Genomic DNA, 18,148 nt, shown 5'->3' with positions numbered 1-18,148 from the left:
TTATTACGTAAATCGGTTATTATACCTCATTATACCTTTCCAAATAAGTAACCCGAATTTGTGGCATTGTACAATGTACAAGGGGAAGAGGTAGTAGGAAGAAAATAGAGCATTTATAAACTTTTGACTGCCAAGGGATTACCGCTGACTGCCAACCAGGCGTTGTTCGTGTTTTTTGCTGTTGCTTCTGACATTGCAGTGTAGTCCTTAGGAAGGTGGCAACACTTATTCCCAACACTGCCGTGATATTGTGATGGCTTAGCCGCCGTGTTTGTAAAATGTTCATGCAAGGTCCTCCGCATAATGTAATTAATACCGTTAAGCGATCGCCTCCCACCAGCGCTAAACTCCCACGGCCAGAAGTAGCGAGCATGGACGCAGTGCTGTCCAGTGGGAATGTGTTAACAGTTTCATTTTAACATTTGGAGTCTCTAGGCAAGTGAAGACAGCTTGGGGTGTTATATATGTTTGCACTGTTGTTAGTAAGCCAGAGTTGAGCAGCGTTATTTTATTTTTTCGAACGTAGCCGATGAATTTCCAGTCTCAGAAAATATCTGTTCCTGTTTTGCAAATGCTGTAACGTACTTAAATTTCATATGGAAACAGGCAACCAACTCGCATAGGTACTGCTTCGTGCTTTTTCTTTTGGGGACAGTTTGATTTTATGTTGAATGCAGATGCGTTATCGGCATATTTACCCCTCGCAGATACTGAAAATGATCTGTGCGATGACCTTTTTGGGTGTTATAAAACTAGTCAGCAAAGTAACAAAACGAATCCTCGTCTGGTAAAGTGTGTTTTAACGTCTAGGAGTAACATTTCTACGGATACGATATCGGGTGAAGCCTTTTACTCCTTCGGGTAATTTTAGAAGAGCATGGTCCGTTATTTTTGGTGCACTTGCTCTGATCACTAGGTAGAGCTAAATTTATAAGCATGCCGCATGTTACATTGCACGTGTCATCTTAAATGTTGCATTATAGCATTATAGCGTGCTACTCTATAAATGCATTATCAGTTGTCTTTTACAATGTAGTCTTAATGTGCTGTCGTTCCTCGTTTTAAATGCGGAGCCGTTTAGAACAAGCTGAAAAGTTTAAATATCCGTAAATGGCCATAGCATTAAAAGCCGTTTGATCATGTCGTCATACTGTAACTGTGTTCCTCATACAAAATTTATTTTAGATCGCATTTGATCAGATTAGGAATAAAATAAAAGTTGATACATGTATATCTACGTTATGTTTACTTCTAAAAATAAACAATTTAAAATATAGGCATAAAAATTAAAAAAATAATGAGACACCACTGATTAACAAAGAGCATTTAGAATTGTGGACTCTGGTGTATTTTTGACTCTGTTTGACTGAGCATCACAGTTAACCTTATGATCTGAAATGCGCGACATGTATGGGTGTAAAAGCAGTAGAATGTCCTGTCTCCACTGAAAGTGTTACCGATGTATCCCAGGTTGATGCTGTGACACGGACGACGATGACTTACGCATGCGCGTTAATCGTGACACTAACAGGAGTCTTAGGCTCTCTTATGTACGCTTCCATACATAAGATAGAAGAAGGTCACCTTGCAGTTTATTACAGGTAAGCGAGTGCAATGTTATTCACTACTTAATATCTTAAAAGTAACTTGCCATGTGTAGAATGGTATTAGTATTGCTTAATTTATTCACACTATAATTATACTTTTGAAATTTTTAAAGTTTATACTTTTAAAATGATATATATATATATATTTTTTATTTCAGAGGTGGAGCTTTGCTGACATCTCCTAATGGCCCAGGGTATCACATAATGTTGCCGTTCATCACTTCCTACAGATCTGTCCAGGTCTGCCCAAACATGGAATGTCGCTTCAATTATACCTGTATTTCGTAGGGATTTATAATCATGACGAGTCTTATTTTAAAGTATTTCAAAATCAGAAAGATGATGTCTGTCATTTCTCTCATGTTTGATGCGACAAAAACTAAAGCACTTAAGTACGAGCAAAGGACCTTCTCATCCTTAGTTCTGTCTGCTTTTATTTTTACACCTTCAGTTCTTCTTTTTGCTTCCCCAGGGAGTTTCCATAAGTGTAATCTTTATAAATAATATAGAAACCATTTCCTTTATTATACATTCTTTGCAGACCCCCCTTTAGTATGCTCCAAATTCCAATCCCCTATCTTTATTAGCTTAGTAACTAACACTGTGTTACATTCCCATCTCGTGATATGTTTACATTACCATGCAATAAATAGACATCAACACATTTACTCATAAGTGCCATTTTTGATACTCATTTTGCAGATAATTGTTAACTGTCTTAATATTCCAGACGACCCTCCAGACTGATGAAGTGAAAAATGTGCCCTGTGGAACAAGGTACAGTTCTGTGTACTTTACACGATTGGCCAAAATGGTGGAAACACCTCGCACTTTTGGCATTACGCTTTAAAAATTACTACTCCAGTATTTGCCATAATATTTATGCACAATCAAAGAATGTTACAAATATCACACATTGGATGATTAAGTAAATGGAGCAATAATTGAATAAATAGAACTGGAAATGTTTCCACAATTTTGGGGCACTAGTGCAGTTCCTGGAAAAATGACTGGAGCTGCTTTATAGCTTTTGAAAGGTGTGATCTTTAGTCAGTACAGTGGTATGTATAAGACAGAGGCTTACAAATTTGCATTGAATGTGAAGTTCCAGGCAGGTCTTAAGTGAAAAGAAAGTATATTACAAAATAATGTCCTAGAATAAATGTATAGAACAGTCATGCTATTCATTTACGAGTTCCATTACAACACATTCTGTATATTGTCTTAGAAACAGTGTCAAATGATGTAGTATTGGATGAATACAGAGAACCTGACCGTCTTACTGAGCAGCTATACAAATCTGTGTTGTCTTTCAGTTTTTCAATGACCTGTTTTTCAACAGTGGGGGTGTCATGATCTATTTTGACCGTATTGAAGTGGTAAACATGCTGGTTCCCTTTGCAGGTAAGTACTCTGACACTGCCTGACTCTTCAGCATCCATTCTGACACGGTTCAAGTCCTTCTGTCCTTCTGTTCATTTAGTGGTGAGCGTTGTGAGGAACTACACTGCCGATTACGACAAGACTCTAATATTTAACAAGATCCACCATGAGCTGAATCAGTTCTGCAGCATACACACACTCCAAGAGGTGTATATTGAATTATTTGGTAAGTGGTACTGTAATTAATCATTCCTCCCATTTGCAGTGTAAAACACAAATATGCATAATGACATGTTTACTGGGGTGGCACACTGGCGCAGTGGTTAGCACTGCTTTCTCTCCTTTGGAACCAGAGTCCAAGTCTCTGGCATGGCTCCATGTGCATGGAATTTGCATGTTCTTCCCAAGTCGTTGTGGGGTTTCCTCCAAGTATTTCCCCCCACAGTCCAAAGAGATGCTAAGATGAACTGGAGCTGCCAGATTGTCCTTAGATGTGCATGTGAGAGTGAATAGTCTGTGTGTAAGTGTGAATGGTATGCATGTGAGTCTGAATGGCGTGTGTGTGAATGTGATTGGCGTGTGTGTGAGTGTGAATGGTGTATGTGTGAGTGTGAATGGTGTATGTGTGAGTGTGCCCTGACATGGGTTCCTTGCCTTGCACCCATAGGCTCTGGACTCACCACTACCCTAAACTGGACACACGGTTTCCAAAAATAGGTGGATGGACATGTTTACCATAAATTTCTGTTTGCTGTATTTTTGAAGATTCTTTTTGCATTGGCTGCCTGTTTGTCTGTTTCGTAGACATTATTGATGAGTACCTGAAGACTGCTCTTCAGAATGAATTGAACGTTATGGCACCTGGTCTCACCGTTCAGGTACTTAAGACAGCAGATAGCGAGGTCGTCAGTGACAGGGAGCAATGTTTCCCAGTCTGATCCTCGCGGACATGCAGACAGTCCATGTGGGCCGTCTGGCAGAGAACTGGACGGGAGCAAAAATGTGGATCGTGTGTGCATCCCCGTGGACCAGGTTGGGAAACATTGACACAGAGTATTGATCGAAAAGCTGCAGAGTCAGGTTCAGGATGGATGTTAAGAGGTTTTTCAAACAAGTTCATATTGAATGCTGCACCGTGTCAAACTGTACGAATGAATGCCAAAAACTTGCAGGCTGCTTTGGATGGAAGCATCAGATGATAAAATATTAAATATAAAATCACAAAAAAAGAAATGAGTCATACTAGTTACATAAGGGACTTTTGGTAGACTTTATTTTATATCAGTGATACTGTCCGGAGGTATAAGTTCAAATAAAAAATAAGGAGATTTAAGCTCATGTACACAAGGCATTTAGTGCTGTCTATGAAATTTCAATCTTGGATAGTTTTCTTTCAGTTGTAATTTCCATCCATCCATCCATCCATCCATCCATCCATCCATCCATCCTCTAACCACCTATCTTGGTCAGGTTCATAGGGGGGCCTGGAGTTTATACTAAGTAGTGGAGGGCACAAGGCTGGATGGGATCAGCTGTAATGCACAATTCATATAATGAATAAATATAGTCAGCAACAGCGAGCAACAGCTTCGTATCTGATTACATTATATTTTTTATTATAGGCTGTCCGTGTTACAAAGCCCAAAATCCCTGAGGCCATCAGAAGAAATTTTGAACTAATGTGAGTATAATAGTATTACTCGATGTATATATATATATTTTTTTATCTTATGTGAATATTATTACGCTAGAAATTGTTAGTGAAATGTTTAGAAAAAAACACAAAATGCTATGGAATAGAATTTTAAACAACCTGGGTACAGCTATATATGTTTGATATATTTTCATATATTAAAATATATATTAAAAAAAGTCTTGGCATGTCTTAAATCAATGCTTAAATTAAATAAGATAAATTGACTTTAAAAGTAAATTTTATGCAGTTTCTGTATTTAGCTTTTGAGTTGGGACTGACTACGATCACCCAGCACATTCATCCTATAGGTAACCAACAGTCTGAGTTGTGGTTTTTGTGCAGTTTTTTTTTGCTGGATTTTGCTAATTTCAGTGACATCCTGTGAAAATGCTCATTAGTGCAACTAAATGGGGGGGGGGGGGGCGGGCACAGACGGCCAATGGGCCCCTTTGCTGGGAGGATCAGGATGCCGTTGATCTATTACTTAAAATTAGTGATGCATGTTACATTGCATTATGAACTGCCAGAAACCAAGCGTTATATATACAACCTCATCTTGTGAACTGTTATAGTAACACTAAATGTAGTGAGAAATTAAAGTGGTCTTCCACTATTACCCGTGGTGCAGCTTATTATGCCACCTACTGTCCAACCAGCAGTATTACCAGTATTGTGAGCTTTAATTGCACCGTCGCGGAAATCATGACACTGTGGCGTGCCTATTGCGGAACCACATATGTGGGGGAATTACAGTTTGGAAGGGAATCTCAGATGTACAGTGAAATGCATACACTTACATACTGGCTTAAATTACGGTTGGTTTGTAACCTCCCCAATAATTAAAACTGACCAATGCATGCTGCTAAATGGGTGGGGACTTTAATCCCCCCGATGTTCAACCCAAGGTTATGCCCTAGCATTTACATACTCAAAACTGGCATCATGAGTCAGCATAGTTTCATTTTTCGTTCTCAGGGTGGGGGTCTTCTACATTCGTTTGCATGTATGGAGATGTGTCCAGAAATGAGGACCTCCCCCATGATAATCTTGCACTGGGGAAAATCCTTTTGTCACTGCATTCACTCCTTCCAGGGAGGCGGAGAAGACACGTCTGCTCATCACCTCCCAGACCCAGAAAGTGGTGGAGAAGGAGGCAGAGACAGAGAGGAAGAAAGCCATTATTGGTACTGAGTAAATGCTTATGGATTTCTAAATAAATGTAGCAGTTTCTCGATGGAGAGCAACAAAATGGGTTTTCATTAGCTTGCCTTATATATTTAAAACCCACTGTATGCAGGAAGTAAGGATGTAACAGAACTGATGTGAGCAGTAGGCAGTATTGACTCAAACCAATTTTAGAAAATATTATGCAAAACAGTGTGGATGTTGTTTGTAAGCTCTTTCCGCATCGTTCTTTCCGATACCTTTTTTTTATAGAAGCCCAGAAGATCGCCCAAGTTGCAGAGATTCAGTATAAGCAGAAAGTTATGGAGAAAGAAACGGAAAAGAAGATTTCAGAAATAGAGGGTTTGCTCGTTTTCGTTCAGATGTGACACTGACACGCATGCACATCCTTCCTGTAAACGCTGTCATGTATCTGTGTCTGAATGAGTGACGTGTTTGTTACAGACTCGGCTTTCCTGGCTAGAGAAAGAGCGAAGGCAGATGCTGAGTACTACACTGCAGAAAGGCTTGCTGAGGCTAATAAGGTGATTCTTCTCGCTGTCGTCGCTTTGTATGTTTTAGTAGTTTTGTTTAGAGCATCCATCCATCCATCCATTCATCCATTTTCCAAACCGCTTATCCTACTGGGTCGCGGGGGGTCCGGAGCCTATCCCGGAAGCAATGGACACGAGGCAGGGAACAACCCAGGATGGGGGGCCAGCCCATCGCAGGGCACACTCACACACCATTCAGTCACACATGCACACCTACGGGCAATTTTAGCAACTCCAATTAGCCTCAGCCTGTTTTTGGACTGTGGGGGGAAACCGGAGTACCTGGAGGAAACCCCACGACGACATGGGGAGAACATGCAAACTCCGCACACATGTGACCCAGGCGGAGACTTGAACCCGGGTCCCAGAGGTGTGAAGCAACAGCCAACCACTGCACCACCATGCCGCCCCGTGGAGCATTCATTTAAATTTAAAATATTTATGATTTTAATAATTGGCAGAGGTACATAGTTCAGGTCCAGAACGTAAAAATCCAGCCAAAGATTTTGTTTCAACCAACCAGCTGAGTATTCTATGACTGTGACTTATGACTGTATGACTGTGACTGAACTGGTTGGTCCAATCTTGAAACTGCATGGAGCTGTGTTTTGGTAATATTTGACAATGTTTATAACATTTGGCGTTCATTTTCTTTCTGCCACCTTCAGGTAAAACTGACTCCGGAGTACCTGGAGCTCATGAAATACCAGGCGATTGCAGCCAGCAGCAAGATCTACTTTGGCCAGGATATTCCAAGCATGTTTGTTGACAACAGTGCCCCCTCTGGCAGAACTCAGGCGGAGCTGGGCCCAAGTGACCAGCGTAGCTCTCTGGACAAGGCTGCGAGTTCTAGGAAATTAACGCATTCTGCAGGCAAGGTCTCCAGAATGGACTCTGTCCGCTGATAAGGAAGGTTTTCAGCCCATAGGTTTTCAGTTAAAGACTGTGGGTGGAAAAAACTGACTTACACATAGTGAAATGATGGAAAAGGTTAAAAATCAGTATAGCGTTGCTGATGGGTCAGTTCAATTTATTGAAATAATTCGGTACATTGTGATGTTCATTGCTTCCATTGACATGCATGCTTATGTCTGGTTACAGTTATGTCACTAAAGCATGTCTAAGAAGGGATGACAACTGAATATATTTATACCAGGGGTCTCTAACTGTGGTCCTGGAGAGCTACTATCCAGCAGGTTTTCTATCCTATCTGGCTTCTTCCTGGTATTCACCTGAGAACAGGTGTGACTCAACAGAAGCCAGGAAGGAGGGAAAATGATTGGAGTTGGAGGCTCATGATTTATGCTACGCTATACATATTGTACATATTGCCTCAGTTTCATAGCATTTGTTTTCCATTCAGAAACGTTTGTTCCAGGAAAGCTAATGGTAATGTAGTCTATTTGTATTTGCATCCCATGATATTGACACGTAAATCATAATCTTAACTACTCCAACAAATCAAACTATTTACTGAGTTTTTACATTTAATTACATAGACATTTAGCTGAGGGACATCTCTGCACTTCACGTTGTCCTACATACTTTTCCCTTTTGATTTTTGCAGGACCTTTGCTAAGATATCTGGGTCAATAGAGGGAGCTGTTTTCCTTCAAATCGAAAGCTTTACGTGCTGAAATACCTGTGAGCCATTTCACGTCGAAGAATGTAATTTAAAACACACGAAAAAGCGTAAAGCATTTAGTCGGATCTACCGTGTTATATTGTTTTAATTAAAAAATCTCAAAGGTACACTGAATACATTTGCTTTTGGAATTTTGCGTTTTTTGGTTTAACGTTGACAGTCATTGAGAAAATCTTTGAGATTTATATGGTGAGTTTGGGTTTAGTTCAGCTAGCCACATTTATGCGTCATTTCAAAATGACAGCACCAATGCATTTTTCTGTTAACTATAATAAAACTGTGAAATTTTCCTTGATCTGCAAAATCATGTCAATCCAGAATTATCTAATATTTTTGTCCAAGGCTAAATAAATTCACAAAAAAAAGAAAGATCTGGAACTCTGAGTTTCTAGTTTATTCCTTTTAAATGTGATATTAAAAGTGTTCTTTTAAACAGGATAAAAAGCACTGATTAAACAAAAGACGCCTATTAGAGGAGTCAAAATGAGCTGTATGCTGCAGTGGGAATTTGCTTTCTATCCATGATCTGCCACATTAGCTCTCTGCTCATGAGTCTCACGGAAGACAGATTGACTCAAGTGAGTTTTATGGACTGGGGATATTCTGTCATTTAATATGACTCCAGCAATCAGATCACTGGTAAAGTGAGTCACACTGTGTTCCACATGTGTTACATTGCATGATACAGCACAGAGGCTGTAACCTGAAAAAAGCCCGAAGAAGGTGTACCCTAAGACCTCCGGAACTGGCATGCACGTTCTGCTATGGGAAAATAGGAATGAAAATATGCTCTAAAATGATCAGTGAACATTACTGTAGATTAAAAATATTTTAGGTCAGTGAAGCAGATTACTGTCAGCACAGTATCCAGAAGTGCACCAAAACAGTAAGAGTTCCCCCCCCTCTACTATTACAATGGGTGGATGTCAGTGGGGTGGGCGACGAAAGAAGTTGTCGACAGGGTGAGGGGGTGGTCTTTTCAGCGAGGCCCCTGAGCTTCAGCCTGGGGAAGCCTGTGCATTAACGTGCCCCCCATATTACCAGAAACTAGCAGGCCAGCCTGAAGGACGTTTAACACAGCATCAGTACTGTTGTTGCTGCTGTTGTGGTTGTTGTCTTTGTTATTATTGCTGGCGCCATTTCCAACCTCATCAAGTCAAGTCAAGTAGGTTGAATTGCCGTTTCAGCCATATACACAGTATACAGTGAAATGATGCATCGTTCCTCCAGGGCCTTGGTGCACAAAAAGTACCCAGAAAAAGGACCCATGCCCTGTGTTTACATGTTCTGGCACTCATTGCTTTGTACAGAGAAATCCAGGTCTTAGACTTCCGCTGCTATTTGGTTGTCTTGAGCTTTTATGTTGTGTGTATTGTCTGATCCTGTTTTTAACTGCTGTTATAAGACCAACATTTCCCCTTTTGGGATTAATAAAGTTAATCTAATCTAATCTAATCTATAGGAACTTTACAAGTTAAACTATCATAAATCCTCATAAATGAAGAAACGAACAGCTTTATTGTTATTGCACAAGACAAAAGACTATCCTTATCAGTGCAACAAAGAAAAAGAAAGACAGGAAGGATACAAAATCAAACAAAATAAGATGGATAGAATATATAATAAACAAAAATTGGAATATGAAATAAGAAAATAGAATATAAAATTGCAGGGTGACTATGGGTGTTATTCACTGAACTGGAATTTGCACTAACAAACGAAAACAGGCATAGAAACACACATAAAAGGCGCCGAGCAGGGGAGCGCAGAGCCTAACTTACCTCACGTCTGGTATTTCTGGAAAGATGCTCGAGGCTCGGCGTGAGCCTTTTCTGGATAATGGATCAGTGGATGATATTATTCTTGGAAATGTTCATTTTTTCCCATTCATTGCTTTAATAATGAAGGCTAAACTACTGTAATTTGATGATCATTATTTGTTGTAAAACCTTGAACAGAAAGTGAAAACCAGACGTCAAAGAAGGAAACGTTTTCAGAGGGGAACGCTATGGAGTGTATTTAAGTTAAGGAGTAATTTTTATAATGCAGGCGTACAGGGACTGACTAAAAATGACTCATGCAGAGGGTGACAGAGTAGTTTATTCTTTTTAATGTGACACATATACAACGAATATACCTTTGCGGAATTAATCCCTATTAGCCAAAATGGGCTTACATGTTTTAAGATAAAGGATTTACTGGAACTACACACATCATAATGATGTAAATCAGTCACCTGACACAGCATCTAGGCAGCCTAAGTCCATCCTGAACATTAATTCCAACCCCCCCCCCCACATTTGCAATCTCCTTAGAGGTCTCTGTTCTGAATTCTTCATAACTCTAGCATCTGAAAAATGACCCAAAGGATTGTGGACAACGTTTTGTTATTGGATGAAATGGACACCCTGACCCCTCACGGACGGCCCTTTCAAATCTTGATGCTTTTTCGGTTCTCATCTCTAGGATGATTTTGCAAACATGATGTTCGTGCAGAGAGAGAGAAAAAAAAGTCCCAAGGAATCTGGGAAAGGATAAACAGTGAAGGTGGGAGAGAATCCGCTCAGTGACCGTAATCTTTCCCAACATGGAAATGGTAAACAGCATGGCTGAAGCAGAAAGCTACAAGCCTGTAGTCATCACCATTTTCAGGCAATCTATTCATTCCTGATGGACTTACTAAGGAATGCAAATATGCATGTGCTGTCTTCTATCTTTCGATTGCCTTTATTGTTGAGATATGCACAACTCACTATACTTTAAATGCATTTAATGTCCATCTCTGTTTTGCAGCAGTTGGAAGGATCTGCCATTTATCACTACATTTATCCTCCTTGACCCATTGCCAAGTTGGTCACTATCACTCCTGCTGTTGTCCATATTGTAGATAACATCCCACTTTGAAACTCTGCTTCTGGTGCAGCTACGGATGCCAGCTCAGATCACCCAAAGAATAAACTGCCATTACTCGGCCTGCAGAACTCCGCTGCGTGATTTATTACTGAGCTTTCTTCACAGTCACTACTTCGCTCTTATCGCAAGAGCTCTAAGCCAGGAATGCTAGGCTGGGAGAGAGCACAAGCTCACACAAGAGATAAAACAAATGTTCAGTTTGAAATTCATAAACGATGATAGGAACACAGAATGACCCTGATGAAAACTCATTATCGCTGGCAACTTTTAAACCTCCAGCTGATTTTGTACAGGACCACTGGGTGGGGGGAAGAAAAAACAAAAAAAAAAAAAAAAAAAAAAGAGTATCGTGCGCAACTAGAGCAAGTCATGCAAGGAAAATAAAACGCTGACAGAGTTATACTATTATTCAGTTTCCCCAAGGTGGTGCAATATCCCTTCCCTCACCGGGGTGAATTTCCACACAGCGAGCTTCCTGAAGGACTAGTGCCGGGTGATACATTCTGAATCATGAGACTAATAACAGGAAATGTAGCCTTTGGCAGAGCGGCAGCAAAGACATCAGACCTAGAGTCTTGGTGCTGCTTTGCCGCTAAAGAGATGGCTAACAAGCAGAGCACTCACTAAAAATAACAGAATAGCAATAAAAGAAAGACAATCGACATATTGCAATGCTTCACGACCATCGACAGGTCATCAGGATGAGGAATTGGATTAAAAAAAATAAAAAATAAAAAAATAAAAAATCACAATATGATTAAAAATATATCCTACGCAACTAGTCTAACAAACGGCTCATTCAGAACGGCTGACAAATGAACCTTGTGAAAACCAAAAAAAAAAAAGTACATGAAATATTTTCTTGAATTGCTTTTGCAAGCGTCAACCTAAGAGAGCAAATCCTGGGGCCTCCTAAAGCTAACCTTTAAATACAAAATCTATGCATGTTGGGTGAACCTCGTTACTTAAGCATGCGCACCTGACTCTAATTAACACTAGCTTCTGACTGGCACATGCAAACATTATTGGTGCTAAATTATTGCAATTCTGAAATTGCGGATGCAATTCTATACGATTAGTCCTCACATTCACTGCAGAGTCACTTTATTTGTACTCATACTGAGTTGAGCAATATTTTAACGGCTTTAAAGTATGTCATCGCAGTTTTGCAGTTATGTTTTTGTTTTGTGATTGATTTTTTGTTAATGTGACCAATATTAACTCAGCTGTTTGGGTTTACACGAGGATACATGTTTAAATGCAGCCAGAATGTAATCAGTCTGTGCATTTTTACTGGCCTAAAATGGTCATGCCTCAGTCCTTTGATTCAATCTATAAATAGACAGGAATTCTTTGAATTATTGCATGACAGAACCAGAAGTAAGTGTGTCCAGCCCCATCTGATAATAGGAGCTCTTTAAAATGATAATGAAGGAAGGATTTAAAAGTAGTCATAATATTTTAAGGGGGAGAATCAGGAACAAGAAATTAATTGCTTGTTGTCTGAAGCCATCTTTTCCTCTTGGAATAAAATCACTTTGTAAATATTTATAATTGGTTAAAAAAACATAAAAACTGGGAAACAGTAAATCAGTCCCTCTGCCCATCTTCATTGCCACTTATTCAGTTAATTTTTGCACTGGTAAATATTTCCCTGTAAGGGAAATCATTAATTGTGGAAAAATTCCGGAAGAAGCAGATAAGTATTTATTATTCTACTTCTCGAAATCATTTCTGGTTTCAGACAGAAAATGTTACTCTATAAAATGTGTTCATTAGGCCATTTAGGGGAAATAGTATAAAAGATCATGGAGTCAAGGAACCCCTCTGTGTAATACCTGTATTAATGGTGAACCAAAATGGCACCCCTAAATGGCCAATGATGTAACACAAGAGAGACCCCACTTAGGTTTGCCCACCTAAAACACTGTATTAATGCTTTTGCCCAAGTGCGACCTAGGTAGCTTTTTTGCAGTAGCTCAAAAAGAGCCCACTTGAGTTTGTGTATCTAAAGCACAAATCTGTTCATGGTTTGCCCAAATGGGACCCAGATACAGCCAATGAAATAGCCCGCAAGGAACTCACTTGTGGTTACCCATATAGAACTCACTACATTATTATGTTTGCCCATTTGGGACCCAAAAAAGTCATTGAGACAGCCCACATAACAGCCAATGTGACTTGCCCAGTTAACTATTCTTCTTAGTAGCCCAAATGGGCATCAATGACAGCCCAATAATTAACCCTAGTCAGTTTGAATGCAGGAAACCCACGTAAGTTTCATGTGGAGCCCCTGTGGACATGCTAACTGTGACAATGCTCTCCTTTTTAGGATTTCGGCAGGTGAAAGATCAGAATCTAAATCAAAAACCAGCAAAGAGCATTTGTTTTAAATCTGTGCAAAACTAAGGAGCGAACAGCACAGCACAATGACACAGCAAAATCCTAAATTTAATCCTAAAAGTAACGACCGGCAGGGTAATGTTATCACGTAATATCCACATGAAAAACAACAGAGGCACGTTAAAACAAAGTATCAAGATAAGAGCTCGGTTTGCTGTATGGTATCAGATCCTGAGGCTGCGACATTTTTATCAGTTTACCTACATAAAGTCGACCCATTACTGAATGACAATGGGACCTTTCACTCTGCAGCCAAATGACCCCTGTGTTTATAGCAGATTAGAGAATACCCTGGTTCATGGGGGGGGGGGGGGGATTAGATTAGTGGAGACAGCTGGGAATAATGGGTAGGAATCACAGACATTGAGATGACTGTCTCTGTGACTCAGACCAAGGGGTTGGAGTCAGAGGCAGATCTAGGTCACAGAGTGAAAGGGCTGCATTAACTAGACTGCTCAGCTGGCAAGTATGAGATCCACAGGCATAGACTGAGTGCTGGTTCCTCTCTCATATTAAGTGGTTTGGGGGCCATAAATAATGTAATAAATAATGTGGTTAAAACAGCATTCTTACATCCAAGGAATATTGCAAAACTTAGAACTATGCTCTCTAAACTAGAATACTGCGACGCCCTACTGGTTGGGCGTGCCTCTGCATCATTAAATAAACTCCAGTTGGTGCATAATGCTGCAGCACGAGCCCTAACAAGGACTAGAAAACATGTACAAATCAGTCCAGTACTGGCCTCACTCCACTGGCTTCTGGTTAGGTCTCGTCTCCATTGTAACATTGTTACATATAAGGCACTGAATGATCTAGCATCAGAGTATATTAGCAGCTTATTGGTTCCAAATAACCGTCCTCCTTTGCTTCGCTCTCAAGGGATAGTCTACCTGGCGGTGCCTAGAGTTCCGCACTACAAAATATCCCATTTCATTTCAATTATTTGTTGCACAGTTTTATCGATGCACTGGGCCCGATTTCTTGAAACCTTCTACGACTTTTTCCTTGCCACTGTCGCCTCTTGCTAGCTCACTGGGGACTTTGGGTAGTACTCTCAGCACACAGTACCTAAGGTAGTGAAGGGGCAGGAGAGAATTCACCAATTAAAAGCAGGGGATGATTAGGAGGCCAGATCTGATAGGGCCACAGTGGACAATTTTAGCCAGAACATCCAGGTACCACCCCTACTCTTTCGAAAGATACCCGGGGATCCAGTAGTCAGGACCTCGATTTTACATCTCATCCAAAGGACAGCATTGGGATCCACACAGATCACAGCATGGGCTAACCTATTGGTCACGCCAACACCTCTCCCAGCAGAAACCCAACTTTCTTAGTTGGTCTCTCATCCAAGTACTGGCCAGGCCCAAACCTGGTTAGCTTGAGACTTTCTGAAACAGGTCCTTGGTCCATGTAAAAATACACAAATGGAAATTAAGCATCAAAACATCAAAAAAATAAGAGAGTGGAGTAACCACTTCCAGTATGTAGTCAGTTTTAGTGAACCAGACCCCGGGGAGGATGTGCTACGAATCAATGTATCAGAAGCTCTAGATAGATTAGATAGTTAGGCCAGGGTGAACACCAGTAGAATGACCGCAGTGCACACATACAGACATGATATTCAAATCTATATATCATGTACACCTACTGCTTTCTGCTACCACTTAATTCCCTGGATACAGTAACTGTATCTCTCTGCAAGCACCATATGCGCTTTGCATGCACCATAAGTAAACATGTCTGGAGTATGTAGCGTGTGGAGGGGTGCCGTAAGGTGGGGGGGGGAGGGAGTTAGGACAATTCCAAGGGCCCCTAAAAAATTTGCTAAATAACTAGATTCATCTGGATTGGGGGTTCCAATATGATATGCTTTCACAGGGCCCAAAATCTTTAGCATGTGTTCTGTGAGAGATCCCTGCTACTGTCTCGGAGAGGAGCACACTGAAATACATTCTTTGTGCTTGTGAAATACTTGGCAGAATGACCCTAATTCTGAAAAAAAAATCTGGGTACTCTTCAGAAAGTAGGTCACACTATAATTAACGTAACAGGCGAGGCAATGCTGCTTGTTTTCCTCTGTTTAACGATGAGTGGGTTCGGTTTATGGCCTGAGTCATTAAATCGTGGGTATTACTGCTGTGTGACAGCTGAACATATATCATCCATGTTTGGGGATAAAAACATTAGGAATTTAAGAAAATATTTATTAACTTGTTTTTTTTTTTTTTAATATATTTCACATGCAGTTTTTGCTAGCGTCGACTGAATTCTGGTGCTGTATAAAATGCACCATACGGTTGCATGCAAAGCTGCTGAGATTTGAGCTGGCGATGTATGCAGAAGATACTAATGAGCTAATGGATTTCTACTCTAAATGACCTTCCATTAAAATTTCAACATTCTTCAAATTATAAATTATTCCAGGGTGAATGAACTCCATAAACATCCGGAAATTAAAATGTTATGGATTGTGGGCTCTAGAACAGATACTGGTGAAAAGGAGACAGATGGATGCAAACATTAGTTTCCTTCTGGAGTAAATGGCTACAACATAAACAAATTGTATGTTTATTTACACCTCCTAATGTGACCTCTCCTGATTGGCTCTTACGAAGTACCGAAGTTGTCAATGACATTTGGCACTGCAAAATCACTTTTGGCTTACATTATCAAACATCCATCCATCCATTTTCCAAACCGCTTATCCTATTGGGTCGCGGGGGGTCCGGAGCCTATCCCGGAATCAATGGGCACGAGGCAGGGAACAACCCAGGATGGGGGGCCAGCCCATCGCAGGGCACACTCACACACCATTCACTCACACATGCACACCTATGGGCAATTCAGCAACTCCAATTAGCCTCAGCATGTTTTTGGACTGTGGGGGGAAACCGGAGTACCTGGAGGAAACCCCATGACGACACGGGGAGAACATGCAAACTCCGCACACATGTGACCCAGGCGGAGACTCGAACCCGGGTTCCAGAGGTGTGAGGCAACAGTGCTAACCACTGCACCACCATGCCGCCCCCACATTATCAAACAGTTTTCTAAAATCTCAGATTAAAAGAGAGATGTAATTCCAAAAATCTACTATACACAATATTACATTATTTTTGTGACTTCTGTCAAAAAATTAATTTGCTTTTCTGTAACTTAACAGTCACCAGAATGAATCTTTGACCAGAACTGTAACAAACAGAATTATTGTTCTGTCATGTTTACTTTTGGTGTGATGGGAAATGTAAATGTTTCACGAAGACGTGACTTACTAAGCTTAGATCTCTGCTCAAAGAATCTCAGTCAATGTCTTCAGGTAGGTCCTAAATGGCTGTAACATCCAGTCACGCTCGGCTAGTCCGCTGAGTCTATCTGCACCCCGGGTCGTCATGGCGTCGGGGCTGTTTTCAATCACCCGATGGCTGTGAATCAGCGCTGAGTCGGCCCCCGGTCTGCTGTGCGGGAGTCCAGCCCTTCCTTACATCCACATTCTTGGCCCAGCTGCAGCCCCATCCATGGTACTGAGGGAAGAACGCTGTGTGAGAGCAGGCCGGTGAGTCAGAGCGTATCCTTTGTTTTTCCCCAGCCGCCAAGGGGACAGGTGCTTTTGAGACGCCCATAATGGGCCATAAATCTCGGCAGCTGGGGATGGTGCAGCCTTTCCGTCTCTTAGTGGTTTGAAAAAAAAAATGGGTTGCAGTCTAGAAATTCACAGTAGGAGACCAACAAACAAAGCTCTTCTTTCTATGGAGCAAATAAAACAGGGACACGCCCTAATCACTGGTTATTGCTACTGATTAAATGTATTTTATTGCAATATAACAATTATTTATGATAGGACAGATGTTTGGATGAAGCACCATTGAGACTTGCGGAAATGCTAAAAAAATCATTTATATGATGGCCAGTGCAGGATCTGAAAACTTCCTCACAGTTTCTTTCAGTACATTTTGGAAATGTCACACGTTACTGCAGATAAGCACAGTAATTCTCAAGCAAACGCCCGGCGTGCGATGAAAGGCAGCGGATATATCGCTGAAATTCTTTAGTGGTGACATCATGCTTTATAAAGGGGCCTTATCATCAATGAAATCCTTCATCTTGCAGACTGAGATTAGATAGTAAAAGGTATTTCAGGTAACTACTGACTCTGTAATAAGCATTTAATATTAATAACAATTTAATGACCTTTTAAGGTCCGCAGTAATAACATTTTAGAAAAAACTGAAAAGTGCTCCACACATTTTGTTGCCTTTGTGGACCAGCTAGCCAAAATTAGAAACTGAATTCCTATTGCAGTTCATTCCATTTTACAGAAGCATGAACATTAATTGTGCATGTTACTATCGAAGAAAGCGTAATCTAACATAAAATTTGCTGACACAATAATTATTCTTCACTTTTATTGATTGTTTAATCTTCCCATGCCTTGCACGTTTTACTTAGTATTCTACCTTTCTTGATTACCCATACCACACATCTGGATTGCTAATAATGCTACTCAACAAAATATTCCTTTAGTAACAATAGGTGGATCTTATAGCATCCATATTATGCAGGGAATTTGAGTGACATGCAATAACTTTATTCCACACATACATTTATAGTATATGTGCATGGTGGAAGTCACTCAAATAAAAGGTAGAAGCTATGATTTTCTGCTGTACTTGGCCTCAGGGACGTCCCTCTTAAGGGTCGAACAACTTATCACCAACTGGCAGAAAGCCAGTTTCAGAGAAAGAGCAGGATCCTGTCTGAATATGTCAAAACGGGTTAC

At 40.5% G+C, this 18,148-nt stretch overlaps 1 protein-coding gene across 3 annotated transcripts; it reads left to right on the top strand.

Annotated features, from left to right (window-relative positions):
* The first annotated feature begins 288 nt into the window (after positions 1-288).
* LOC125715714 (erlin-1-like) lies at positions 289-8,427 on the top strand. 3 transcript variants are annotated; one of them, XM_048987565.1, is made up of 13 exons: positions 336-623; positions 1,471-1,601; positions 1,766-1,847; positions 2,338-2,384; positions 2,950-3,011; positions 3,091-3,216; positions 3,795-3,868; positions 4,613-4,671; positions 5,779-5,870; positions 6,124-6,213; positions 6,316-6,395; positions 7,073-7,277; positions 7,972-8,427. In XM_048987565.1, the coding sequence occupies exons 2-13, from the start codon at positions 1,495-1,497 to the stop codon at positions 7,998-8,000; spliced, it is 1,053 nt and encodes a 350-aa protein (XP_048843522.1). In that variant the 5' UTR covers positions 336-623; positions 1,471-1,494; the 3' UTR covers positions 8,001-8,427. The 3 variants fall into 3 exon arrangements, with proteins under 3 accessions (XP_048843521.1, XP_048843522.1, XP_048843520.1); XM_048987564.1 differs by having other exon boundaries at positions 289-435; positions 7,073-8,427; XM_048987563.1 differs by having other exon boundaries at positions 337-623; positions 7,073-8,427.
* Positions 8,428-18,148: the final 9,721 nt, after the last annotated feature.

This window comes from Brienomyrus brachyistius, chromosome 20, assembly GCF_023856365.1.
Source record: "Brienomyrus brachyistius isolate T26 chromosome 20, BBRACH_0.4, whole genome shotgun sequence".
Taxonomy (NCBI): Eukaryota; Metazoa; Chordata; class Actinopteri; order Osteoglossiformes; family Mormyridae; genus Brienomyrus; species Brienomyrus brachyistius.
This window is presented reverse-complemented; position numbering and strand designations above follow the sequence as displayed.